The 26,952-nt window shown below is 41.9% G+C and overlaps 1 protein-coding gene across 1 annotated transcript; it reads right to left on the reverse strand.

Annotated features, from left to right (window-relative positions):
* Positions 1 to 7,686: 7,686 nt before the first annotated feature.
* On the reverse strand, positions 7,687 to 15,019 carry spry4 (sprouty homolog 4 (Drosophila)). The gene is made up of 2 exons (XM_068715719.1): positions 14,794 to 15,019; positions 7,687 to 12,213 (listed from the first exon to the last, which is right to left on the reverse strand). Exon 2 carries the CDS (start codon positions 12,160 to 12,162, stop codon positions 11,017 to 11,019), a length of 1,146 nt encoding a protein of 381 aa, XP_068571820.1. The 5' UTR covers positions 12,163 to 12,213; positions 14,794 to 15,019; the 3' UTR covers positions 7,687 to 11,016.
* Between the last annotated feature and the right edge of the window lie 11,933 nt (positions 15,020 to 26,952).

Consider the following 26,952-nt stretch of genomic DNA (forward strand, 5'->3'; position numbering starts at 1 on the left):
TTCTCTTTGCCTATAGGTCAGCTAGTGTGTGAGTTGGTGAGTTGTTTCTGGTGGGTTGCTGTGGTGATTTTCCTTGTTGCCCATGATATTGACTAAACAGATGTATGTTAACAGGAAGGACAGAGGGTTTTTTCACGGTAGAGCTATGTGAGAGATCGGCTGAAGAAGAAGATGTGACCATGTGAAATATACAAGGGGAACGTTTCACAAAGTATAGGGTCTCTCCTCTCCTCTCTGGAGCCTGAGAGCGAATTGGCAGATTCAGTGAAGTAACAGATGTGTGTAACATCATTATTTCAGTCACTGGCATGACCACTGTTGTAATACAAAGCTGCTGTAAGTTTATCAAAACATATCCAGCCTTCACAACTAAACTCTACAAGTCCCCAAGGGTGTGTGAGAGGGAGTCCATACTAGTGTTGTGTATGCATTCATAGTTACTTTATAGCATGATGAAGCACAGTCTATAGGCTGGTGTGTGTGCATATACCATATGACCATGGCTAAGTGGAGAGCAGGGCCGCCTTTCAATCAGAGGGTCGTCGGTTCGATCCCCTGCTCCGCTAGTCGCATGTCAATGTGTCCTTGAGCAAGACACTTAACCCCAAAATTGCTCCCGTAGCTGTGCCTACAGTAGATAGATACTGAATTGTAAGTCGCTTTGGGTAAAAGTGTCTGCTAAATGACTGTAATGTAATGTACCACAGGATGAAGTTCACATTTATACTTTTTGTGATGTCTGGGTTTGTTTCTTCTGGGTCTCGCCTCAGTGACAGTTACAGTCATTGAGTCTCTGGAAGTTAATTCATGTCCTATAAAGGTGAGCGGACAGAGATTCATGGGCATGTGGGCTGTCGCTAGAGAATTCATGTATGCCAACTGTCCTCTGGCGATTTAGTTTGACAGCATTCGAACCCACAATTTAAAGGAAAAGCCTCAGTACAGCAGAGAACTGTCCCACCGTTTTTCAGTAAACCTCAAGACCAACACCAATGTTTTTGAATATGATAACACCAACCTTATAATGAAAAAAAAAACTATCCCCCATATTATACGGGTATATGACTGCATGTTTGTAGCGGCTAACGCAGGGAACTGAGAAGTAAGAGTCAGAGTGGACATCAATTCGTCCCCCTGAGTCCAATAGAAAGCCTCATTGTGGATCACAAAGCTGGCAAACACACTGTCATACATGAATGGGTACGCTCACACTGCATACTAGAAACAAACAGGCCAGGGAACAAACAAATAAACACACACACACACACACACACACACACACACACACACACACACACTGGCCCTGACTTCCTGTGAAGTCATATCTGTTACATAAGTCTCTCTCTCTCCTTGTTTCTCCCTCTTTTTTCTGTGTGTGCTTCGCTCCTTTCGCATTTGTCCTGACAGAATAGAAAGCTGGAGCACGGACAGACAAGCAAACATGTGAATGAAGCAGATTTAACTTTCAAGAACCTCAGTAGGAATTACATGAAGAAGCCTGAGTGACTTTGAAGCCAAATCGTGGAAAGACTAACAAGCAATTTTGAAACATGCTATTGGGTTTTGTGAAATTAAAGCGGGCACCTTTCACTATTTTCTGACATGAATAATTAGTAAGACTAACATAGCCTAAATCTAAGAGACTTCATAGGTTACAGGGTCCCAAAAGTTTGTTTCTCTTCTTCCCCAAACAAATGGGTATAAACTATAAGCTTTCACAATTGCTTGTGTTTCTTGTAAAGTTTTCTAATTAACTGCCATCCCTGTGAAGCCACAAAGAAACCAACCTAAATCATAGTTTTCACTGTGAGAACATCTGAAAATACATCCACTGAAAATCAAAGGAGCCCAGCAGCGAGATGATGGATCATTCTTTAATTTTTTATACATGTTTTCTTTTCTTTTTTTTGCATGATTGACTTACCATGAAAGAGATGAACCAAGTATAAAAGTGACTGAAATAGATTTTTACTTAATTGAAAACTTGGTGCACACTTTTTTTCTTGGATGCAGTCAATTTCTCAACCCTGAAAGACCGTTTTGAGAGCCCGTGTGAAGAGACCCATGAGGCCGAGGAGGATAGGATCTCAGCTGTATCCCGTCATAAGTGGAGGATGAAGGTGACGCTATTTGCTATCTAGTGGAATCGTGAGAGGGAAAAAGTCTGTGCAACACCTTCATTTAAAAAAGAGAAAACAAGATTAGATGAAGAGCATATTTAAGAACACTTGGACAGATTCAAAACAGTGTTTTGCAATACTTTTCTACGTGTGCACGCATGTACACACAGTTTATTTGTTATGTATGCACATGTGTGTCTGTTCTCTGTTTGTGTCAGTACTGAGTTTAAGAGACTCAAGCCAAGAGATAAATGTATGAGATGTTATTGTGGCGGGGCTGGCCCTGCTCCAGAGGAAGTGCTTGGCTTTGACAATGCTCTCACCAGGAATGCACTGCAGGCTGCCGCCAAGGGGGCGTGTCGCTGCTCCGGGGTCGGAAGCCAAGTTTGGTCGGTTCAGTTTTGGCCCCTCCGACGCCTCGGGGGGACCGTTCTCCTCCGCTGTTGTTCAGAAAGAGAGAGAACGAGAGAGAAAGGAGTGAGAAAGAGGGGAGAGAAGGTCTAGGTTTGTGTGTTCTTCTAAGCTTACTTTGTACACATTTGAATGAGTGTGTTTTTTGTGTGTGTGTGTTTTCCCTTTGAGGGGAGGATCTGAATGGAATGCAACTGTTCCTTTACACATGTCCACCCCCCCTGCCACAGGGCCTGTTGAAAACAGACACGCATCCATGACACACACACACACACATTCACACACACAGAGGTTGTGGAATGGAAGGAAGTATCAAACTACACCGGCAGAATACTTATCAAGACTGAGGAGCAAAGCTGCCCATTAAGATTCCAGACATTCACTGCTTAACTTCTGCAATAAGAATATAATAGGATCACAATAGAACAGAATAGAGTAGAATATCACTTTTTTGGCCTGTAATGTTTTTAAAAAGTTTTTAAAACACCACTGCGGTCTTGAAGTCCACTGACAAGAAGTGGAAATGCTGTTTGATGGGTTTGATTTGTTTTTCTTTTTATGTGCTGCCCCTTTTGTTGAAACTCCTGAAAGCTGAAATAAAACCCTCCCCCTGGGTACAGGGTTAGTATAATGGTGGTATAATGGGAGAAGGCTGTAACAGAAAGCAGTAAAGAGGCCGGTGTGGTGGAGGCCTCTGTGTGTTGCAGACTGGCAGTGCCTGGTGATAAGAGGCTGCGGCCTGGATGGCCTCTCTGAGGGGAAGTGATGCAAGACAGTAGCTCTTTGTTTAGTGGCATTACTTGGTCCCATGCCAGTGGCCCCACTGAATGAAATGGACCGGTTGGCTTGTTTGCTGGCTGGGTGACTGGCTTCATGGTGGACAGGCTGACTGCCTGGCTGACTTGCTGGTAGGCAGGCAACTGCGGCACTAAAAATCGTGGCTAATCTCTCTTTTCTCTTCTTCTTTCTGTCTTTCTTCCTCTTTCACCTCCTTTGGATTAAAGGAACACTTAAGCCGTGAACTGGGAAATATTTTGTTCTATAAAAAATGCTGCAGCACCACCGCTTTGGTTTTTGATATACTGGAAGTGAAAACTATTTGGATGTTTGACAACAGCTGTCAAGACTGACATTTTTTCATGAAACACTAAGATGTTTTTAATTTAATATCTACAGTTGTAGCTCAAGCACACCGAGGCTCTCATTGACCATTTTAGAACTGCAAGCACATTCGATCGGACAAGCTTCTCAGAATCCCAAACGACCGCTCCTCCTTTGCTCCTTCCGCACCTCCGGCTATCCCAGCAGCTCCTGCTCCTCTCCTCTCTGCTTTCCCCGCCACTTCCCAAGTGTTGAAATGTGTGTTTTTCCTGCAGCTCAAGCCGTCCTGTCACACTTAAGTTCATTTTACTTTTGAATTCCACAGAGGAAAGAGTGGAGGGGAAATGGGGGGAAGGGGCAGGGGGGGGCAGAGGAGGAGATACTGTGTGTGTTTGGACATCTGCACGTGTGTGTGGTGGGAGGCGACATGATTTTGCAATCTGCAGGTCTAAATGTCAGGGGTTCCATTTCCAAACAGTGTGCACTTGCCATGCCTGCCCCATATAAGAGCGTGCATTCCTGCAGACCTGTGCTGGATCTCATATGTGTAGGAGCATTACGAATCGCTCAAACAGTCACCGATATGCACCGATATATATACACGGACATAAACTCCTCCTCACCCGCCATCCTCATTCTGCTCCTACATCAAGGCTACAAAGTGTCCTTTATGCCCCTTTTCAATTTGCACATAAAAACATCAAAGGAGCAGTGCCTTGGTTGCCAGGTGATTACAGTGCATGCCACATGACCGCTTTGGCCTAGATTAGGGTTGTCATAACCCTTTCTCTCAATTTTGCAATTTGACCATTGCCATGTTGTTTTTTTTGGAGCCAGACGTGACCATCTTTGGACTAGCGAGTGGAGCTGGGAAAGCGCAAGACCCTGCAATGTCGGGTACTGTGAGCATAGCAAATACTAAGTTACCATCTAATGCTAATGATAGCTATCAGGCTTGAATGGGGAAATGAACTGTATAGGCCAAAAAATGTTCACCAGGCTGTAAACATGTTTCTTTATGCTGTAAAGTTGGGCATTTTGACACAGGGGCCTATGGGGATTGACTCTCTCTAAGAGCCAGCCTGAAGTGGCCATTCAAAGAACTGCAGCTTCTGGCACTTCTCCCTTTGCATAATTAATTAAATTCAGACCCGGAAGTGGAAACTGCCTCAACTTCAAAGCTGTATCAACGACAGATCGCTAAATTGTCACATTTTTTTTAATACAAAAAATATCTATCTGCATTCATAGATTGTGTTCTGTAAACAGAGAAATAGAGAGAGGGGGATGAATGGGGGTGAAAGGGAAAGAGAGGAAAGTGTGCGTCTGTGTGTGTGCATCTGGGGGTTGTTGGTCCGAAGGGGTTAGGTTGAGCGCTACACCAGATGTGAAAATTGCTTTTGCAATATGTCATCTAAACAGCAAACTGCAGGGGATTTACTTGAGCTAACTTGAAGCACATAAGTGGTGGAAAGTCAAAATTACTGTTAGCTTCTTGAAAATCTCAAACGGATTCAGAGACCAGCTGAGGGGAAACATCATTCATTGCAGGAAACTGGCAAGTGGTTTTCCCTCATGGCCTCACAGCATTGGTCCAACATATGTTACCCAAATGCAGATTAACGCTGGAAAGTGGAGGTTTGCCCCTTTAGGTGGTATCTCGGGTCACATCGATGTACGGCGATAAGACTTAGCAGGACGGGTTCTGCCGGTTGTGAAATGCAGCAGATAAAACGACAAACATGAGATGGGTCAAGTCAGATTATGTTGCTTGGAGGATGCACCTAATGATCTCATTGTCCTGCAATATCGCACCACAACCTTTGTTTTCAGTAGGACTTAATGTAATGATGGTCCAATCCACACACACACACACACACACACACACACACACACACACACACACACACACACACACACACACACACACACACACACACACACATCATGGCCTCACTGGAGCAAAGTCCCATCCAGCCTGAGGGCGACTGACACACTTCTCTTTCTATCCCATACAGTCTCTTTAATATAGAAAAATACGGAGATCATTTAATAATAATAATTAAAGCAATTTTTCCCTCTTCATTCATGTAACACTGCCATACTTGGATTTGAGTATGTCTGCATGTGTAAGAAATTACCAGCGCAACAGAAATACTTTGCCGTAACAACATCTGATGTGTGTGTGTGTGTGTGTGTGTGTGTATTTTGTGTATTTTGTGTGTGTGTGTGTGTGCTGGGTGTGACAACCTTATTCTTGACATTGTACCATAACGCTGCAAATGAAGCGAAACACAAACATGCAGAAGCAGTCTGACCTACTAGAAGTGTTTTTTAAAACATTCAAGAATTAGTTTCAACTGTTTTCTGGTGGGTGCTGGTTGCGTTGTCTCCTGTGGTAAACCAAATCCTTTTGGTAGTGCAGCAGGCCAAACCACAGCACAAGTAATTATCTGCATGCACAGTTTGTGACCCAGGACTGGTTCCTCAGTGATTCCAGTCTGCCATAATACTAGCCGATAATAAATGGTTTCTCCTTCACCTGCCTGTGCCGAAGCTTCCTGTGTTGATGATATGTATGTGAACCGGTGGGGTGGAGATGACAATGAAGGTGTGGAGGAAGTCAAATGCAGGTGTGTGTGTGTGTGTGTGTGTGTGTGTGTGTGTGTGTGTGTGTGTGTGTGTGTGTGTGTGTGTGCGCGTGTGTGTTGTGTGTGCGTGCGTGTGTGTGTGCGCGCGTGTGTGTGTGCGCGTGTGTGCGTGTGCGAGCTGTTCCAGGTGTGTGCCGACAGACCGGCAGGTAAACAGGCAGGTTGGTCTCTGATCTCACCTGTTGGAGCAGACAGTGCAGCGCCTGCAGGGCTTCTGCAGCGGAAACATGTTCTTTATGTGATGCTGGAAGGCCAACACTGCACTGCTCTTTTTATGTCTTCTTTTTCCTTTCTTGCTGTCTCTTCTCTACCTTTCTCGCACACTCAGTGTCGTTCGTTTGTTCCACTCTGCTCTCCCAGGTGTACTCGGGTAAACACCCAGGAAACAAGCGTATAGTGGGGAAGGGCATAAGGGGAGGAAGAGTGCCTTGGGGTAACAGCAGCACAGGTGGGCTGGGGGATGGGGGGTGATGACAGTGTGTGTGTGTGTGTGTGTGTGTGTGTAACAGGAAGATTTTGTGTGCTCCAGCTTCTTAAGGAGGTGCTTTGCAAAGAAAGGAATGTTACACATCAAGATTATAACAGACCACCCCTATAAACTAGAAGGAAGTCAGTTTAACCTGTGAGTCAAACACACACACACACACACACACACACACACACACACACACACACACACACACACACACACACAAACACAGCAGCCATCAAGCATAAGCTCTAATATGAAGTGACCATCTGTCTCATATTACATCGTCCAGAGGAAGTCGTGGAATTATTTTCTGTTGCTTATGTAATGTTTTCTTTCAGTTTAAGGTCAAGCTGCTTTATTTGGCCTTCAGTGACCTACCAGTGTTTTATAGGGAGCAATTTATTCAGTCACAGGAAGCGGGGGACCTCAGGAAGTAGAAGTGTTGATGTAAAACAACTAAAGCCCGTAAATGTTGTCTTAGAAAATGATTAACAGTTTAAGTAATCAGCATCTAGTAATTTGCATATCTTCATAATCTTACATGGTTAAGGAGACGTTAAAAGCTGTTTAAAAAGGATTTCTGTACTAAAATGCACTTTCCATGTGCAAGCTTATTGCAGGACTTCAACTTTTACCCAGCATGTTGATCGTTTTGTCTTATCAAGCTTTAATAGTAGAAAGTGTTGATTAATACATTATTATTATTATTATCTCAACATGAGAAGAGTATTTTTTTCCAAAATCCCACTTAATATCTTGCTAGGTGCAAGTCATTCTGATGTTAGAGTGCATGATGTGTGTGTGTGTGTGTGTGTGTGTGTGTGTGTGTGTGTGTGTGTGTGTGTGTGTGTGTGTGTGTGTGTGTGTGTGTGTGTGTGTGTGTGTTATTTTGGGGAAAACTACTCACAAAAGTAACGACACAACAATCTGGTATATTTAACAATATATATTTCCATTGTCAATGTACATTCCTTTTCGACATAAGCTTTCTTCACAAACAAAAAGTTGCCATCTAAATAAATACTATATAAAATAGAACTTCAAAATAAATATCTATAAAGGGAACCTTTTATATGAGAGATTTTTTTTCTTTTTGTTATATCTAAACAAAACAAAAGCACAGATCTCGTTCTTAATCCCAAACATTGACATTGCAAAGGCATAAAGGAATGGAGTATCATCACCCAGCTGTATGAGACTTTTCCTCTTGTTTGGGTTGAAAAAAAAAACCTGTGCCCGCAAAATAAGCGACACAAAGGGGTGTGGGTGTGTAAAAGTCACAGCATTGTAGCAGAGGCAAAAAAGAGAGAAGAATAAAAATGTTTTAATCATTGAGTTGTCGTTGTTGAATGATTATTCCACACCTTGAACAGGCTAGCGAGCACATAAAAAAAAGTATAAAGCTAACGCGAAGTGAAGAGTATTACTCTTACAGTGACAGAGCTGCGTAATAAAAGAAAAGAAAGGCAGCAACTGTTGGAAAAAGAGGTCCACTGATTAAAAAGATGGCACAGATCTACAAAATCCAGAGGAAAAACAAAGACGGGGGGGATAACAGACGAGAAATGGAGAGAAAGAGAGACAGACTTGTCTTTCTCTCCCGTCTCTGTGGTATGACAAGTTTATGCACAGCAGCTGTGTTTGTCAATCAAGGCCAGGGGTGTTTTGTTGGACTATTTCTCAGGGAGGAAGGAGGGAAGACGAGGGAAGAGAGGAAGGAGAAAAAAGCACGAGAGAGAAAAAGAGGGGAGAGAGCTGAGACACTGAGCAGTAACAGCAGGAAATGGGTTGATCCGGATAGGGGTAGATTGTGTTCCCTGTGTGGATTCAATGAGTCCACAGTCTGTAGGACTCGGAGAGGAACCAGGGAATTAGCTTAGCCTCTCGACTGCTAATGAGCCATGGATAGCATTAACAGCAGGAGTTTTTTCTTCTTCTTTTTTTTGTTTTGTTATTGCCCGGCATACTTTTCTAAATCAAGTGCTAGTGATAGAAAGACCTGTCATTTTTGTTACCCCTTCCCGAACCTTCCTCTAGCCACCCTCCCTCTTTTTTTTTTTTTTTAAATTCTCACAACCTCAAAAACATCTTAATCTTACCCTCAAAATATATATCTAATATATTCTCTATATATTTTGTACTGAATTGTAGTTATAACGTACCATGCAATCTTTCAAGGACATTTAAAAGTCTCTTCTAAAGAACACAAATGTTGTGAAACTATTTACAGCAAATAACATTTCACCTGCATAGCTCTATTACTAAATATATCGTCAAAACATTTGTGATTTTTGCCGCCCACTTACATGTATTAGGCCTTTGCCCAGTCACACAATCATTCTCAGTTTTGGCACCTTTCTCTCGGACTGAATTGCTAGGTTTGAAAATATTGCCTCATACATTCAAGACTAAGGACAGTGTGTTTTTTTTTTCTCTTTTTCCTGTGTGATATCAGCTTTGTGCAACAAGACAAATACAGCTATGAGCAAAGGTAGGCGCCCTAATGGAAGTTAAGGGTCCAACATGAAAGAGAGGTGTGTGTTATGGAGCAACAAAGACAGTCTGCCTTTATGCCAAAAAGGCCATCTGTATTAAAGGGCAGAATGCCTTTAAGAACCAACTGCCGTCTACTCCATTTGGCAAATGTGCATAACAACTGTGATCACTCAGACAGCGAAAACAAGCTACTGTACGCTAGCTTCCTTTGGCAAAGTCCTAAGAACATCATGCAAGCCACAAAAATAGACTTTAAGAATAAAAGACAGACTATCTGACTAACGCAGCTATGCAGCATGATTAGACTTTAATGAAGACACTGTGTGTAGAGGGGGCTTGGGGTGTGTGGACTAAATGTAGTGCACGCAAACGTAATGTGAGATAGCTGAGGTGGTGGTTAATACTGTGCTTTAGTACATCCTTTAAGGGGTTTGCGTCTTCCTAAAAAGGTTGTGCAAGTGGCAGGTTTGATTTTGACAAAGGCTGACTAGATATAAACACAACAACAACTTTGCTATGCCTTCTCTCCCCTCTATTCACTATCTATCACCTGCATCCCCTCTCCTCTGGAAACCTTATTTTCTGGCCAGTTTGTCGCTCACTTAGCTTACTTGTTTTAAATTATTCACTATTGCCTTTTTGCCCCTAAATGTTTCTTTGCCTTCTTGTGCAAAGAGGAAGTAGACCAGGCTCTTAGGCAGTTTAGAAATCAACATGCTGTAGGCCAAGTTCTAGAGAGGATTACTGAAACAGTCCCTGAGAAGGTTGGGTGTACTCTTTTTACACAATTTCTCTACGACACATTGACTTCTAGCATGGTGGCTAACCATTAGACTAGAGCATGCAGGTCATGACATGCATTACCTCTGAGGTGATTGGTGAACAGCATTCAAAAACTTTTAGAACCTCTGGGATTCACCCCTCAAAAACAGGAAACACACGGTAAAGTGACCATCTCTCTCTCCGTTGGTGTACGACTGCTTATGCACAAGACAGTAAGAATTATGGAAAATTACTAATATCTTTAAGTCTCACAAAGGCTCGTTTTTACAGCTCCTCCGTGGAGATTACTTCTTAGAGACAAAATGTTAGCATTACCAAGCTAGCATCTTTAAGCTAAAAGAGGGAAAATGGCGACACTATAAGATGATGTTCATCATAACAGTGGAGAGAGTGAGTAAGTGGTGGTTTCACTCTTGCAGTGGCCTATTATAAAGCCCCAGTATAGGTGATCACACGTTTTTGTGTTTGTTCAGACAGAGGGACACTGGGCTGTGCTTTTGGAGGGTGGTAGGGGAGCGTATAGATATTTATCTCCATCAAATAACTTTTATGTTATCTGAGGATCAGCAACCAGCTTCTGGTTAGTTACCGTTACAAAATTAGTTGAGAAATACGGAGCAGCAGAGAGGTACAATGACTTTGTGCCTTCAGCCATCTTTGCGAAACAACGCAAACACCAGTCCCACAATCTTGTCTCTTCTTCTTCTTGTGTCACTCTTACAAACAAACAAAAAAAACATCTCAGAGGGCCTTGTTAGCTATTCATTCTAGCCAACTCTCTTAGAATAGGCCCCATTTGATCATCCAACATAGGTCAAGAAGCCATTTAAGTACCTTTGTTTTACATAAGTCACCTTCCAGTAGATTAATGGGGTAGTTTAAGGGGTTGGTGTTGGATTGTCCTATCCATAGAGAGCAAGCAAGTACTGTGTGGTCCTGTCCAATTCTTAGCAAGGCCACCGTTAGCCAGTTTGGTCCACTATCATGATCCCTGCGGCTGCTTCTCTAGCGTCCCAACTTTTGCTTCCACGCCTCCGTTTTTACACACAGGGGCACTCACACCACCCTGCAAGTTCTTGCAGCGGCAGCCGGGCCTGCTAACATTGTCGTAACACTTCTGTCCCAGTTTGGCCAGACCTGTAGCTGGCAGATAGCAGACCAGGCAAGGCAGGACAACTGAAAGGGCAGCCATGAAGGACCAGCGTGCACAACAATTGGCCTGGGAGCACGAGCAGGGCTTGTCGGCGCAGGAGCCCTCGTCGTCCTCATCCTCGGTGCAGTGGTAGAAGATCCCTTTGACCAGGCACATGCAGGTGGCTGTATCCACCAGGCTCTGAGCAGAGCACAGGCACTCCTGGTTGCAGACCCAGCAAGAGGGTAGGGTCCGGGGGAGCGTACACTCCGTGCATCGGCACTTCCCACAGTGCTCGCAGAGAAGGAGGTGCTTCTTCTCGGCCGGGGAGGAAGGGATCAGCGCCAACCCCTGCTGGCCTCCAGTGGTGCACACGCCTCCTGCAGGCATCTGTGCAGACTTGAGGTCCAGCGATTTAGAGGAGGCGCAGGAGGAAGCAGAGGACGAGGAGGTGAGGACTTTTGATTCAGAGGAAGCAAAGCAGCCTGGAGTTCGGGTTGTGATTGTGTTGACGGGGCCCTGGTGGGGGTGCAGGTTTGGATGGTGGTCCACCGTTGGGGTGGGGGCAGCGTGGTCCAACAGCCTCTGATCAGACGAGGTGCTGCTGCTGCTGCTGATGGAGCTGGGCCTCCCACTGAAGGAAATCCAAGGGTGGGTGGTGGTGTCCTGGTGGGAGTGGGGCTCGCACCTGCCCTGCTGGTGGTGCTGGTGTTGGTGATTGTGATGATGGTTGTGGTTTGCCCCGAGGAAGGCCTCCTGATTCTGACCAAGCCAATTGATTCTTCGGTTCACAGACTTCTGGCTCGGGGGCTGCTGGGAGACGACGGCAGGGCTGTCGATGTAGTCGTTCTCCACATGCGAGGACTTTATCTGGTCGATGGGGTAGATGGTGAGAGGGTGCTGCAGGCGACCGTAGGGCACTCGACTGTCCAGCAGGGGCTGGGATATGAGGGAGGAGGACACGCCGGGGATGTGGTGGGGAACCCTGGACTCCATGTGTAGGCTGGTGCCTCGCACGTCTTCACTCTAAAGCAGCATTTAGCAAAACTGCAAAAAGACAGACACACAAGAGACAGTTATGACCGGTTGCATCTGCTGTTGTTTAAGTTCCTGCTCTTTTACCCCTTTGATCCTCTTTTTTTTTCTAAACATCTTATTTGAAATCACAAATAAAGCTAAGTATATTAAGAATCAAGCATAACAGGGAAGATTTTGATCTTTTACATGACATAATATATGTCACAAAACTGTCCGAAGAATGACAGCCAGGTTCGCCATAAACAGTGTGATTATGTGCCTTCCTTAATTTGTCTTTAACCAAATCAGGGTTGATAAAATCTTCAATTTATTTGACAAGAGAGAAAAAAACATCCTTTGCATGTATTCAACCTTGTATTTAATCACACATGTTAATGTTTATTGGAGGGTCATGTTATTTTTAACAAGTATAAGATATACGTTTATCCGTGGTATAATTAAAATTTTCTGCTGCTTTTGCATTGCTTCTGTTGATGACTTACCACCGACTAATACAACTACTTTCAACATGATTGAGAGATTTTTTCTATATGACAGTTATAATACATACAATGGCTAAGGGTTCACTAGATTATAGATCAACTCCTCGGACGGCATGTTAAACTGACTGATGTATTATACATAGTTTGCTTCACCAAAGACAATTAAATCGTTAAAACAAAAGCGTCTCAGTTTCTCAACCGAAACCTCTTTCAAAGCCGGTTTTCTGCAATAATCTGAATGTAGAGTTTCCAAACGATCTTGATCTTTAGACTGAATACCAACAGGGTTTCAAACCTGCTCTATTCTAACTTTGACATTAGAACAATAGGAGTTGGGCTCTCTTCGCCTCTCTTCCAAAGAGCAGGGAGCACCAGAGAGCAGGGCTTGCATGCAAAAGACTCAAAGATGCAAAACAAGGCAGAGCAAAGAGAGAAGACTGCCAGAAATGGGACTTCAACAAAACCAAAATGAACGCAAGAAGCAAAGAAAATTAAGTCGTTGGCTGGAATCAGTCATTAAAAAGACAGTAATACAATTTTACCTATAATTGTGTATGTTGTAAAGGATCTCTTTCAATATATGTACATAAACACAAATTTGAATCAGACAAAACGGGACACTCTGGCCATTTGTGAATGGATCTGATTTTGTGAACTGCAGGTTTTTTTGTGAATGAAAGCTGGTGGCTGCACTCGGTGCTGCAAGCATGAATCAATGCGCTCCAGTCATGATGAGCCTGAACGAAATCGGTTTCATCATTCATTTCATCGACGAACTCTCGGCAGCCCGCAAATACCTAACCTGCTTTACAGGAAACAATAAGATGATTGAAGACAAACGACGCAGCCCGTCCGACATTTCCACTGACCCACATCTGCAGTGTTTAGTTAGCTTATTGCAAAACAGCCCACAAAACCTCATTCAGACCATGACATGAATTATGGTTCGGATTAATCTGTCAAGGCAACCTGGATTTTCCAAGGACCTAAAGACTGTCGTGTTGTGCTTTATTACTGCTGATTGAGGATCTATTTTATGGATAAAAAAATATGTCAGTAGTCGACACAGCTCTGCTTGACCGTGGGCTCGTTATTCTCCTTTTCCTCGGATTTGCAGAAGCCTGGTTGAGAAACCTGTTGCGACATTGCTGGCACAGACACAAGCTTTTGTGATCGTCAAATCTAGACCATTATGAGCTCCAAGCCGGAACAGTGCGTGTTCAAGTGCGTGTGTGTGCCTGTGTGCGTGCGCGTCCCTCCCTTCGATATGTGAATGGACTGAGTCATAAAACCGGAGGCGGCCGCTCGACATATTCAAATAGCATGATTATATAGGCATTGTAACCACGTATTCAACACATCACTCCTAATATCTGTACATTGAGAAAAATATGACATTGATGTTGAAAACCGTACACTGTGTGCCACCAGACAGACGGTCGAGGGGTAATTTTAATCGGCGGCGGTTACATGCGTAGTTTAGATGCGTATACCTGGACGTTATCGCTCTTGGCAGCCAAAATAAACGGATTAAAGACATATTTGTTAATTTTCTAAGAAGTGAGCCGCACGAAATGAAAGCGCTAATGGCAAAGACACCTGACACAACCGACATGCTGCGCCAACCAGGCGGAGAACGAGACACGCAACAGAACCGCCCGAGATATGCTACAACATACAGTCTTTCAGAGGGGACGGAGATTTCAACAGAGATTGAAATATGGATATGTTCCGCTGGCTTTTGTCGCGACCGCGGCTTTAAAGGGAAGCCACAAATAGCCACGCTTTATATGCATATGCTGTCAAAAAGAAGTGGCGTTGCGAATAAGTCGCGCTTTAAAACGCGACGCTGTTTCTCCACTCTGAGCCCTCAACCTTGCCTTTGGTACGAAATCAGTGGTTAAATATTTACACAAAGTGCAAACACTGGTCGGCGAAACAGCTTGTTGCAAAATAGAGTTAGCAAGGAGCGCTTTCGTGCCTGCGATCCAGCGGATTGAGAGTCAGGCGCAGGCAGGAAAGGGGGCGAAGGAGTCTGGCTGTGCAGCCACACGCTCACAAGTTACAAACATTTAATAATGACAAAACACCAGAGGTGATCACTTACTCTGGTTTCAGGACAAAATTCTCATCTCTTCGTTGCGCACGACGTTTGCGCGCAGTCTATAGTCCAGTCCAAGCGAGTGAGTAGCTCCACAAATGTTGAGTACGGATAAGTCCAAATGTCTGGATGTGATATGAGCAAAGTCATTCGAAAGGAGAGCAGATCTCCTGCACTATTCTCCACTCGCTGGTGCGTAAAAGGCGACTGCGGTTGTGGACGCAGAGCTTTGGATATGATGTTGCAACCACCGAGGGGGAGGGAAGTGGGTTTTTTATGAATGGGAGGGTAGAGGAAAGGGAAGGGACGGCACTGCGCAGATGCCTCGGCTTTTTTTTCTCTTTTTTTGTGAATGGGAGGGCAGAGCAACTCGGGAGGGCTGAAATGCGGAGGTTACATTTTTATGAATGGGGAGGACTCCGAATTGCATTGCGCAGGCGCGATGCCGAGATTTTTATGAATGGGAAGAAATGGCGATTGAGGCGTGTGTGAGAAGGGGGTGAGGGAATGAGGAGGTGGGTTTTTTTTTTGGTCACAAGGGCAATGTCAGGACTGATTTACATAAAGAGTCGGCTCATCGGCTGTGGTGCCACTCTCGCTTTATTTTGGTCTGTTGATTTATTTATCTATGCAGCTCTCGCTTTCTGCAACATGTTAAAGGAGATGTGATTATGGTGCTTTTGTGTAATAGATGGGGGGAGCGGAGCGTGATGAGTGGGGGCTAAATCTGCAATTAATTTATTTATTTTTTCATTGCTGGCAAATCTGATCCTTTCGATGCTGATTAATGGGTGCCAAACTGTCTAATGAAAAACACGAAGATGCAGTCATGACCTACATTTTAGGAAACAAAACATCTTAGCAAAGCCATTAAGGAATGTGACACAAGTTGGTTTAATGAATAAAATAGTATAGTGTGGAGGGTGGTTTCTATTTTAAGCAGTCTATCATCACTATCAAACGAAACCATCCGGTGACCCTTTCATATCACTGGCCTAGGCTCAATTAGGCTAAATAATGGCCGCTTGTTTTCCTGTTCTATCTAAAGCCGTTTATTGCGAACAAGGACGTGCCCTTCCTTCCTCTGCAACAATGTGAGGTATGACTACAGCTTCTATGGTAGTGTAAAAAAAAAAAAACAGAGGAGAAGAAGAGGAGGAGGGGGAGGAGGAGAGGAGAAGGGTGGGGGGTTATAACGCCTACTCTGAAACACAAACCAGCATGAGGGCAGGCAGGATTCACAAAAGGACAGGATGTTGTTGATTTGTACCGAAACCACACGGAGGAAATGAGTGTGAATTTCCTTTCTCTCTGACATCCCTGTGTGTGTGTGTGTGTGTGTGTGTGTGTGTGTGTGTGTGTGTCCCTGCAACCCCCCGCCACCACTCTCGCCCCCGCCCCCCCCCCCGCTCAGCTTGGGGCTTTTAACCAGTCAAAGGTTAACAGTTGCCCCATTATCCGTTTGCACACATCACCATGGTAACCACTACAACTCCAAATTGGGATTATTGTTTTGGAGAAAGCTAGAGACAGAGAGAAAGAATTGGGGAAGGCAATTATTTAATTTATTTATATTTGGATGAATCAGCAATACAGGTAACTGCCAATATACCAGTAAAACTTCATTTCTTTAAATTAAATCAACTGAATTTGACATATCACACTTTACAGTGTCTTCTATAATATCCTTTCTAATAAATGCCTCTAATAACATATATGGTTTTAATGTGTGACTAGGCTGCTCAATGAATTTATTGATTTTACCCTTTAGCACAATTGGAATTTTTTTATTGTTATATTAGTTTATTAATAGTATATATTAATAGAGTAAGTACATGTAAGACTATCAAGTGTTGTATGTGCTGATTGTCAAGCCCTTTGGGGCAGATTTGTGATTTTGTTCTATATAAAGGAAATAAACCTTTTTTTACAGCAGCTCTACAGTGTATGAGAAATATAACTGTTGAGGTTTCGGTTATCATATTGCATGTTGTTTCTACTTTGCAGTGTCTTGTGGTAAATATTTAACAATGCAACGCAAACCTGTTAATAAGCTGTATGTTTTGACTTTCTGTCTGCAGGGATCTTTTAACAAAAGTAACAATACTCTCGACGAAAGTCCAGAGGGACACAGGCTATTTTGATTGTGATGCTGAGCAAGAGTCGTTTATGCAGGATCTTCTTTTCTTAAGACTCAAATTAAAAAACTAACCAAAAAATGAACTAATTCAAAGATGTATTATAAAAGAATGGAAGCTTTCATAATAGACCAACACATATGTAAATCTCATGGCAGTTCCTCTCTCCTTATCCTCACATTTTTATTATCTCCCTGTCTCCCTCAGACACATACTGTAGATGCTTGCAGATTTCTGTGCGCAGCTGTGTGGCTTGCAGGCATGGCCCACATGAAGCGCTTGTTGAATTGTAGATTTCTTGTCGGTGTGATCATCCAGGCATACATGCACGGAAGGGAAGGCCTAGATTTCTCTCCAGAGTCCTCCCTCCCAGCCTTCCTTCCTGCCACATCTGCTGGCTACTGCTGTGAGCTTGAGATTTCTAATGGACAGCCCCATCTGCTTCCACAGCAGTATGACAAGTTTTTTTTTTTTGGTCATATACCACTGTGCAAATCTAACAAACCCCTGATTATTTGTACTTGTAAGCCTCTGCGTTAATCTTATACTAAAAATGTCCGGTTGGACTGTCATTCCCAGCTACTGTTTTTCCTCCAGACTAAACCACAGATATCTCTGTCTAAATCAAATTACAATGTCAATAGCTTTCTGGTTTATAAGTCTATCACTTAATGTATTTCACTAATCTATTGGTTTTTGTCAGTCGTGTATTTCCTGATTGCCCCCAAGACACAAGAACTCGACAAAAGCTGGTAATTGTTCAATGCATGTGTGTATTTGTGTTTGTGTTTGAGTGCTTGAATGCAAATCACAACGATGGCTCTACAAAAAGCTCACAGCTTACATCAAAAGCTTCCTGTTGCAGGTAAGCCATCATTTACTCCCCCCTCTTGACAAGTCACAATACGCATCTCTCACCAATTAACAGACGGGGGGGACTGTAGCTGCAGTCGACATCCTGATGACTTTGAATGCCTTCAAAGTGCATTTCACACTAGGTCACCAAGTCTGCACAACTTTCCTTTCAGACATGATATAACATCCTAAAGAGAACTAATGATAACACAAAAACAGACTCATGAATGTATCTTAAAAGAGGAGATATAATTATTTTTATGGTATTTAATAAACATATACAACATACAGTAAACAGTAGCTCATTGCACAATTGAATCATGTTTCTGGAGCAGATGTGGAGCAGAGTCATTCATTAATACGCACATTTTTTGAAAATTCATAGATCCCACTTCAGTTCTTTAATGTTTTCCCCGCCAAAAGCATCTGACTCAATAGTAGCAGTAAAAATGGCTGCATATAAGATAAAAGCACACGTTGGAAAAACAGTTGCAACCCCACAGAAAACTCCATCTCTCTTTAGAGTTCTGTCCCTGGTTTGGCAAGTCTGCTTTGCTTGCTTCCTGTAAATATTTGTGTTGTTAAGGAACATTGAGCAATGCTATTCTACCTTCTAGCTGTGCGCATTGGTCCTCTGATGCATTCAGAAGGGCGATTACTCCTACATATCACAACAACTCTGCTTGGTCATGACGATATTCTTTCCGGTTGTGGAGCAGAATGTTTGTTCGTCAAGTTTACCAAAGGATGTTGATGCACAGACGGATTAAAGGGACATTGGGAGGTGCCCTACAGTGGCGCTTATCGTCGGTGTGCAAATTGTTATATTAAAACAGAGCATTGATTCCCAACCAGGGGTTCTTCTCCAATGGATTTTAAAATATATATCCACATATTTGTGTTAGGGAGGAAACTAAAAAGTGTTTAAATTGTGATTAAATTGGTGTGATACTGATCTTTCATTAATTTTTGTCAATAACCAGCAAGCTCAATTTGAGTTTGTTGTCACCACATAGCAATTAAGAGAGAATGTAGCTTGAAAACTAGTTGAAGTTTAAATGGTTAATGGCTGAAATAGATAAAGGTGCAATTAATAAGATCCGGCCAGAAATGTAGATTATAAGGACCCAGTAGTAGAGGGGAAACGCTGCCCCTTGTTTCTTTGGAGCATTTAGCGAGTCAGTATATAGTGCAGCTTTAATGGATAGCAGTTTAAATAGTAATGAAACAGTTTAAATAGCTAGTTAGCTAAACAGTGGAAATAATTAGCGAGCTCAACAGTTGAAATAGCAACTGTGAATAAATAGCTGAAATAGTTAGCTAAAAGTATTGGATATGCGGTTGAAACAGTTAGTGGAAAGCAGTTGATAGTTTATCGGTTCGATCCCCGGCTCCTGCTCAACTAGTCTCATGTCAATGTGTCCTTTGACTCAACCCCAAAATTGCTACTGTACCTGTTCCTACTGTGTATTGATAGATACTGAATTGTAAGTCGCTTTGGATAAAAGCGTCTGCTAAAATGACTGTAATGCATAAAAGTAATGAATATAGAAAAATTTGCTAAAAGAAATGGATAAGTTGTACCCCCAGCTTCTGTTAGAATAAATTAAAACTTGATAAAAGCAACCAAACACAGAAAATTCTATTATATGAAAATTCAATTATATATAAATAATATCAATATTCTCTACATGTAATTTATAGTGTCATTTCTGATAAATTATTAAGGGACATAGATAGATAGATAGATAGATAGATAGATAGATAGATAGATAGATAGATAGATAGATAGATAGATAGATACTAACTAACTTTATTGATCCTGCGAGGGGAAATTATTTTGTTACAAGCAGCAATAGGTTACAGAGCAGCAATAGGTCACAGGTAAAAAAATCGTATTATATATAAAGAAAAATACACGTTACAATATATACAATTATAATATAGTAAAGATATGTAGAACATGATGGGTGGTGAAGATGAAGAGGTACTTGAGCTCATTTGAAATGGCTGTGGGCGTTGGTTACAACTGCAGTACATCACAGTACTTGTGTGTTTGTACAGCGTTACTGTCAGGATGGGTATTTCTGTTAAGCATTAAGGTAGACTTGGGGCCAAAAGCCACAGAATTAGCAAACGCATTGACCTGTTTTAACCTACAGTAAAACTCAAACTGAGCAAGCTGAGAGCTAGAAAACTCCATGGTTTGCCTACAGTAAGAGGCGTATCTCGACCACGAGGCCAGGTACCTTCAACTCCTCAAATATTGACTTCCTTCCTCGCTGCCCGCCTGGTCAGGAGGTGTGTTTGTGTGCTTTGGAGTCGGGAGAGGTGTGCGGTAAGAGAGGTAGGAAGAGGGGGTGGGGGCGCATGTACTGTGTGGTTGTATGAGTCTGTGTGTCCACATCCATCAAAATAAAGAGTTTGATGACTTTGGCCTCCTCTATTTGCACCATAATAGGATACATTAGACCTAATTCACTTAGAGCCATTAGAGAGTTTAAAAATTCCTTTAACAAAATAACAACAGAGGCCAAATGAGCTACACTGGGTCAGCTGCTTTAGGATTTGTACAACAGGTTGTTTTGAAACAATATCCTCGCTATTATATTACGTTTAATCAGATACTTATTTGCAGACTTTGTAAAATGGGTTTTATTTGTGTGAAATTTTGATACTCAATGCATCAGTTTCACTTCATCATTTAGATTTTGAGATAAATCTTCTTTTTATTCAAGTTACAATGACTAAAACTTTGGTGAAGCAATACACATTGTTCAGAACAAAGATAAATAAAAATTAAAAATAACCTCCATAAGTCTATTATGTCTTCACTCTGACTTGGGTAATGCTTTTTTGCTCAAGCTAGAAACGCATTAGTAGATCCTACATTTTGTTAAGTTTTTATTGGATGCTGCATGTTTTGAAGGTTTTCTTTTGCCTGAAATTATTATTTTTTAACTATTAATTAATCATGTTTAATCAGAATATACTCAAGGACTACATTCAAGCAAATCGCTAGAATTGAAATATTTCTATCTAACCCCAAATCAAGCAACTCTTTTGTTGTTGTAGTCAGCTCATACAACTGTATTCCACTTTAGTCTAAAAAAATCTTTTGCATGAACATTTGACATTTTGAAAGGAAATCTTGTGACCAGTAATTTGCCATGGTTACGCAGGAGGAAATGGGTTTTGTGGCTCCAGATAGTCACACCCATTGTTAGAAAAGCCCTGGTCCCTCAGCAGCGGTCTGTCCAGATCAGCAGTGCGCCCATAGGACGTTGTTGTTTTTGTGTTCCGGGCAGCCATCCCAGGAAATGTGGCCTCACCTGGTCTGGGTTGGTCATACTTCTTACTTAAGACAACTTTGAGAAGCATATGCCATTTAGCAGAAGCCTTTTTCTCTGTGCTATTACTGGCAAGGTTGTTACATTGAGCGTAGGCCCTCAAAATAGTGGCCTCAAAATAACTGCAAATAGTCTACAGAGCCCTATTAGGAAGATTTGTCTCAGAGAATGCCTTCTGAAAAGATTATTGTTGACAAGCGGGAAGATAATTATTCTTAATTCAAGATCACTACAAGTGCTGATCAGTTGATGTTTGCTTACACATGAAAAAATGCTTGAGAATCAAGTAAATGTGCCTTTAAACTCCACCAGGATCATTTTGCTGGGGAGTTGCATGGACACTTGAGGATCCCTGGTTTGGAAACAACTGACCTCCAGGTCAGGTAGACTATATTTCCACTGGATGACACAGACACGGTGTCCATGTTGACAAGCATCCGCCCTGCTGAAATGCTCTCGGGCGAGACCCTGTATCCATGTCAGCTGCAGGGGCGCTGCTCTGTTGCTGACCCTGACCTTTGAACTTCCTGGGTTGGGGAAAAAGCGATGGAAGTATTTCCCTGTAGGGATCAATAAAACCATCTCATTAAAACACTGTGATACATTTTTAGCAGGGGTGGTACTAGAGGGAATCGTATGCTTTAGACTCTGGACTAAATGTCCTCTATATCGTTGTTTATACGACTCCCTGAGTTCATCAGAGCAGTTATGTATGAAAACCAGGGTAAAATGTAAACTAGGTGTCTTGAATGTCATAAATACAAAAGTGTCATGAATCTAAATCTGAATTAGTAAACTATCTAATCTGAATGCACATTGCAGGCAGTTGTTGTTCATGGATTTAGTAGCTTGTTTGACAGTTTATTCTTTTATGTCCCCTCTCAAACATGCTCATGACATTCAGTCATAATATATATTAAGTTATATTTTGAGTGAGCGAATGACAAAATAACACAAAGTTAAATACCAGCCCCTATTTTTAGTTAATGGAGTCTTGGTACATTTTGGTCTTTAACTTTAATTTTTTTCAATACAAATTACTACAAGTGATAATAAGTCATAACATTACTATAGAACATTTTATGTTTGAATAGAATAAACAAAACAAAACAGTTTCATGTTTTCTACACACAAGTACAGCAGATACATATAAAAAATAAAAATGTATAATTATCACAACTCAACAATTTTTTGGACTTTTAAACAAATTTGTTCAGGAACAATTTCACAGGTGCACAGTGTCTCTAAAATAAAACATGGCGAAAACCATACTCTATAAGTAAAACCTTCTTTTCAATTGAAAAGATCATCAGTTTATTGTCTCATTCCCTAGTTTCAAGTCTCCGTCATTACTGCATGATGTTCATTTAGTAAATTATGGTCCCATTTAGAGTAAAATAGACCATGAAGCTGGGTTTGCTTTAGGGTGTAGCCACCTTGTGATTGTCGCTTACAAGGCGTTGTCCGGTTTGGGTGTCGTCTGAGTCTTCATCCAACAACTTTAACCCTTACACAGTGTGTTTTTAGTTCATGAAAGTTAATTAGCTGTGTGCCTTGCATACATGTCTTATTCAGCATGTGGTTGTACTTAGCTCTACCCTTTCATGTCACTTCTGGTTGCAAAAAAACAAGATGGCGATGACCAAAATGCCCAACTTGAGGCTTCTAAATGGCAGTCCACAACCCAATGGGCGACGTCACCGTGACTATCCACCTCTTATATACAGTCTATGGTGAAAACACTTTGCATCTTTAGGACTGAGCATCATTGAAACAGTCAGTTGGCAACAGATTCTGCTTTCACCAGATGACTGTTTATATTGTAGCACCAAAGAGCAACTTTACCCTCAAGGCTATTGAGAAAATATTATGCGCTTTTGGAATCCTGATACACAAGAACATAAATATATGTGCACATATGTGCATCCATGAACATGTATGCAGCATACGGTGCATGCAGAAATATCACACATGAGAACACACATCCCTAACTTGGCCTTCTATCCCTGTTTCCATAGTCAACCGGCTGGTTGATATTATGTCTAATTCCAGGCATGTAATTAGTGTGTAGCCTGTTCTGGTTCTGTCTGGGTCAGTGTTGAGACTGCATATGTGTGTGATTGTGTGTGTGTGTGTGTGTGTGTGTGTGTGTGTGTGTGTGTGTGTGTTGAGTGTGATGTTAGCCAGCAACACAGGATGGGTTGTGGACTACGCCGCTCTAAGCCGAACCACACATGGAGGGCAAATAAAAAATAATCTTACTGTGCTCACACACACACACACACACACACACACACACACACACACACACACACACACACACGCAGAGAGAGAGTAGTTCTATCCTTTGTACACTTGTGCCAAGGATACCCAAGTAGTCATAAGCACAAATACATAAATAGCAAAGAACAACCAATTTGGGGTGAATGCTTTTTACCAGGCCACCGCAAAACATACACATCACTCATATTAAAACTCAAGAATGTGCCAAACTAAGCAGGCAGGCAGACAGCAGCAGAGTTTTGACTTTTACATTTAGTTGAAATGCTAATGATCCCTGCCCCCACAAGTAGTACAAGTGTACATCAAAGATGAAATAGGATATAAATAAATCATAAAAGCATGTGTGGGCTACATGTTGACTGTATGAAACTAATTCTCAAAAATATCAATGTCAATTTCAGAGGGGGTAATCATTTCCAAAGTCCCAACTTCTAGGTGGTTTATTGTAATTTCACTTGTCACCTCTGTTGTACACTACAGTTCAGTTACTCTGGATGTCTAGTACTTTGCTTTTCTTATTATTATTTTAATATAATTCTACCGCTACTTCTGCCTATTCTTCACATGATAATACCGTTTTTAAGCTTTTCCTTATTTGAATGAAAGAGCTAGGGAGTTTCACTTAAAAAGTAAAAGTTGTAATAATGCAGAATAATGGCCCCTGTGAGTATTGTTATTCGGCCATTAATGCTGATGCTTTAACATGGAACTAGTATTACGTTTGTCAAGGTTGAGCCTATTTTAACTACTTTAAATAGTAATTTATTATTTAAATTCTAACAGTACATCAGATAAGCCCACCATGTTTTGGTCGATCTTAGCTCTGATAACTGTAGAAGAGTATAAAGTAAAATATTTTCCTTGGAAATGTTGTGGAGTCATAGCACAAAGTGGCATGAAATGGAAAAACAAAAGTTAAGTAAAAGTACAACTGTCCTTAAGTAGAGTACTTAAGAGTACTAGTAAATGTACTTTGCACTTACATTTCACCACAGAATCTGTGTGTGGGATATGTGTGCATGTGTGTGTGTGTTCATCCTTGGGGTGCCTGGATGATATGTGCTCATAGCGACACTTGGAATGCCCAGAATGCGAGAGGTGGAGAGGAGAAGCGAGGGCCTTTGAAGCCACGCCCCTGACGGCAGGTCACGCTTCAGTGATTGGTCGGTCCCTGGAGGTCGGAGTGCAGTCGGGGTCCTGTCACTCTTTTGAAGAAAGGTCAAAAGTCAACTTCCTCCGGAGCTCTCCTTTCCTCCTCTTGCCCGGCGGGGTTCTTCCAGCTTAGACGAGAACCACAAAGTCAAAACTAAACCCGTTTTTACATTTTTTTTTCCAACCGAACAGAACAGTCTTATTGCTGATATCCATTTGTCTCAACTTTATATTTTTGACCACATGTATACAAACACAATACATATCTAATCAAGTACAAATATCTTTCTGTGGTTTGAGTTGAAATCATCAACCATATAGTCTTAATGTTAAACTACATAGAAAAACGCCACATATTTATAAACTTTATATCAGATACATAATTCCAGCAGGAAAAGGAGAAGAAAGACATTGAATACATGTACAGAAATTGGGTCTAATCACCTTTTAAAACAAGTTAGCTAGGTGGGTAATTTCTTGTGGAACAAGATATAGTGCCTCATTCTTCCATTGTTTTTCCTTTTATCTGGTGTGTGTATGTCGTACACTTGCATGTAAAAAGGATTAAAGAAGTTAGTGGTTGTAGCAGAGATGAGATCAGATTTTATCAGCATTTGGCCACAAAAATATCGAAAGGTGCCAGTGTTTTCGTTTCGTCTTTTCTAAATCTTTACCCAGTGCTGAATATTTTACATAGCACCTATAGGACAATTATTTGGTGGAGGTCTTTTTACCTTTGATAAGGCAGCGTTCCTGTGTTACAGTGCTGTCTCGGGTCAGGTTTTAATGGTCTAAGGAACCTACGCTTTTTTTTGCCCTAAGCATGTGTTTTCTTAAGTTATAGTTTGTGGAACTGCCACGACCAACGGACTAAATGGCAATCATTGAAATAAAAACAGAAAAAAAAGATGTCAGGAAAAAGGTACATTTAGCACCAATGCTGCTTTTAAAGTCAAATTTAGAAGCCAGACGGTCTCAGAGCCAGACAACACAGTGGTGAAATCCACACCAAATCCACAACATGTTCCCTATTTTCAGACTGTCTGTGAACCAAATGTATTTAATTTTACCCCTGTGTTTCACATGTTTGAGTTGTTCATGTCATGTGAAGCAGGCACAAATAGAGACCAACAGTATTGCAGGCGAGTTATCGGCACCCCATAAGTTGTGATGGCTGCAGCATCAGCAGTATCCAACTTCAGCTCACAGACACTCTGATGACAAGCTTAAATTAAGCCTTCAGAGGAGGGACGGGAGGACAAGAGGAGAGGAAAGGAGTAGAGGAGAGGAGGAAAGACAAGAGGATCAGGTGAGTGGAAAAAGGGAGTTAAATGAGAGGAGAGGGCAGAAGGACGGAAGAGGGAGAAGAAAAGAGGGTATATGAGAGGGTTGTGGGGATCAAAGGAAAGGAGGAGGGAGGTGAGAGGAAGATGAGGAGGAGATGAGAAGAGAATAAAATTATCGGGGGGAGGAGAGAGGAGCAGAGGAAGGAGACGTGGAGGGAGAAAGGACCGGGGGAACAGGCTCTGCGTGAGACAGCGACAGCAACTTCCTGTTAGCCATCAGTCTGGAGAGCAACATAGGAGGATGAAGTGGGTGGCAGACAAAGGAACATCAGTTTCATCTTGGAAACCAAACTGTGAAAATTTCTCAATTTAGTCAGCTGTGAAGTGGTCATGTTTAAAGAAGCAGGTTTAAGAAAGAATGTCTGGCAACAGGACAGATTAGACCAATGCTGGGATTTTATTAAATACCTGATGTCAGCCGGCAGATGCTGACACAGAGACTGCTTTCTGTCTGTAAACCTGCAATGAAATTTTATTTTCTCAAGTGACCCTGAGCTCCATTATTATGGTTTTCATTTCAACATTTTGGGAAGTAAACCTTGTTGCCAAGAGTCAGACGTGAGGATTGATTGATGCCACCCTCTTGTCTCTGCTTTAAGTCTGAAGCCGGAGTCAAGCCACAGTTAGCTTAGCTTAGCATAAAGATTGGAAGCAGGGAGAACCGGCTATCCTGGCTCTCTCAGCACCTTACAAAAGCTCACTCCAGTGAGTCACTTTGCTTGCTCTGGCTTCATACTTTCCCAAAACATGAAACTATTACATTCAATTTTGTTCAGAGGCTTCTCAACCCTGCCACATATGTACTGGGCTTAAGGCCCTGGAAAGGCCTAACTGAGGAGTTAAGACTCACTGATTCATTATATCCTGTTTTGAAACATCTTCTTAAAACCTACTTTTACCTGAGATCTTATCCTGATGTTATTATATGTTTCTTTTTTTGAACCTGAGTCTTTTTCATACTTTAATTTAATTTAATCTAAATGTATTTTATTTCTGGTCCAAAATACAAAATTAAGTGTGTTCAGCACTTTTTATATAAAG

This window comes from Cebidichthys violaceus, unplaced genomic scaffold, assembly GCF_023349555.1.
Source record: "Cebidichthys violaceus isolate CVI_PGR_0920_01 unplaced genomic scaffold, fCebVio1.0.p SCAF_20, whole genome shotgun sequence".
NCBI lineage: Eukaryota > Metazoa > Chordata > Actinopteri > Perciformes > Stichaeidae > Cebidichthys > Cebidichthys violaceus.

Coding starts and splice junctions, on each gene's coding strand:
- spry4 (XM_068715719.1), bottom strand. CDS start 12,162: ATGGAGTCCAGGGTTCCCCACCACATCCCCGGCGTGTCCTCCTCCCTC.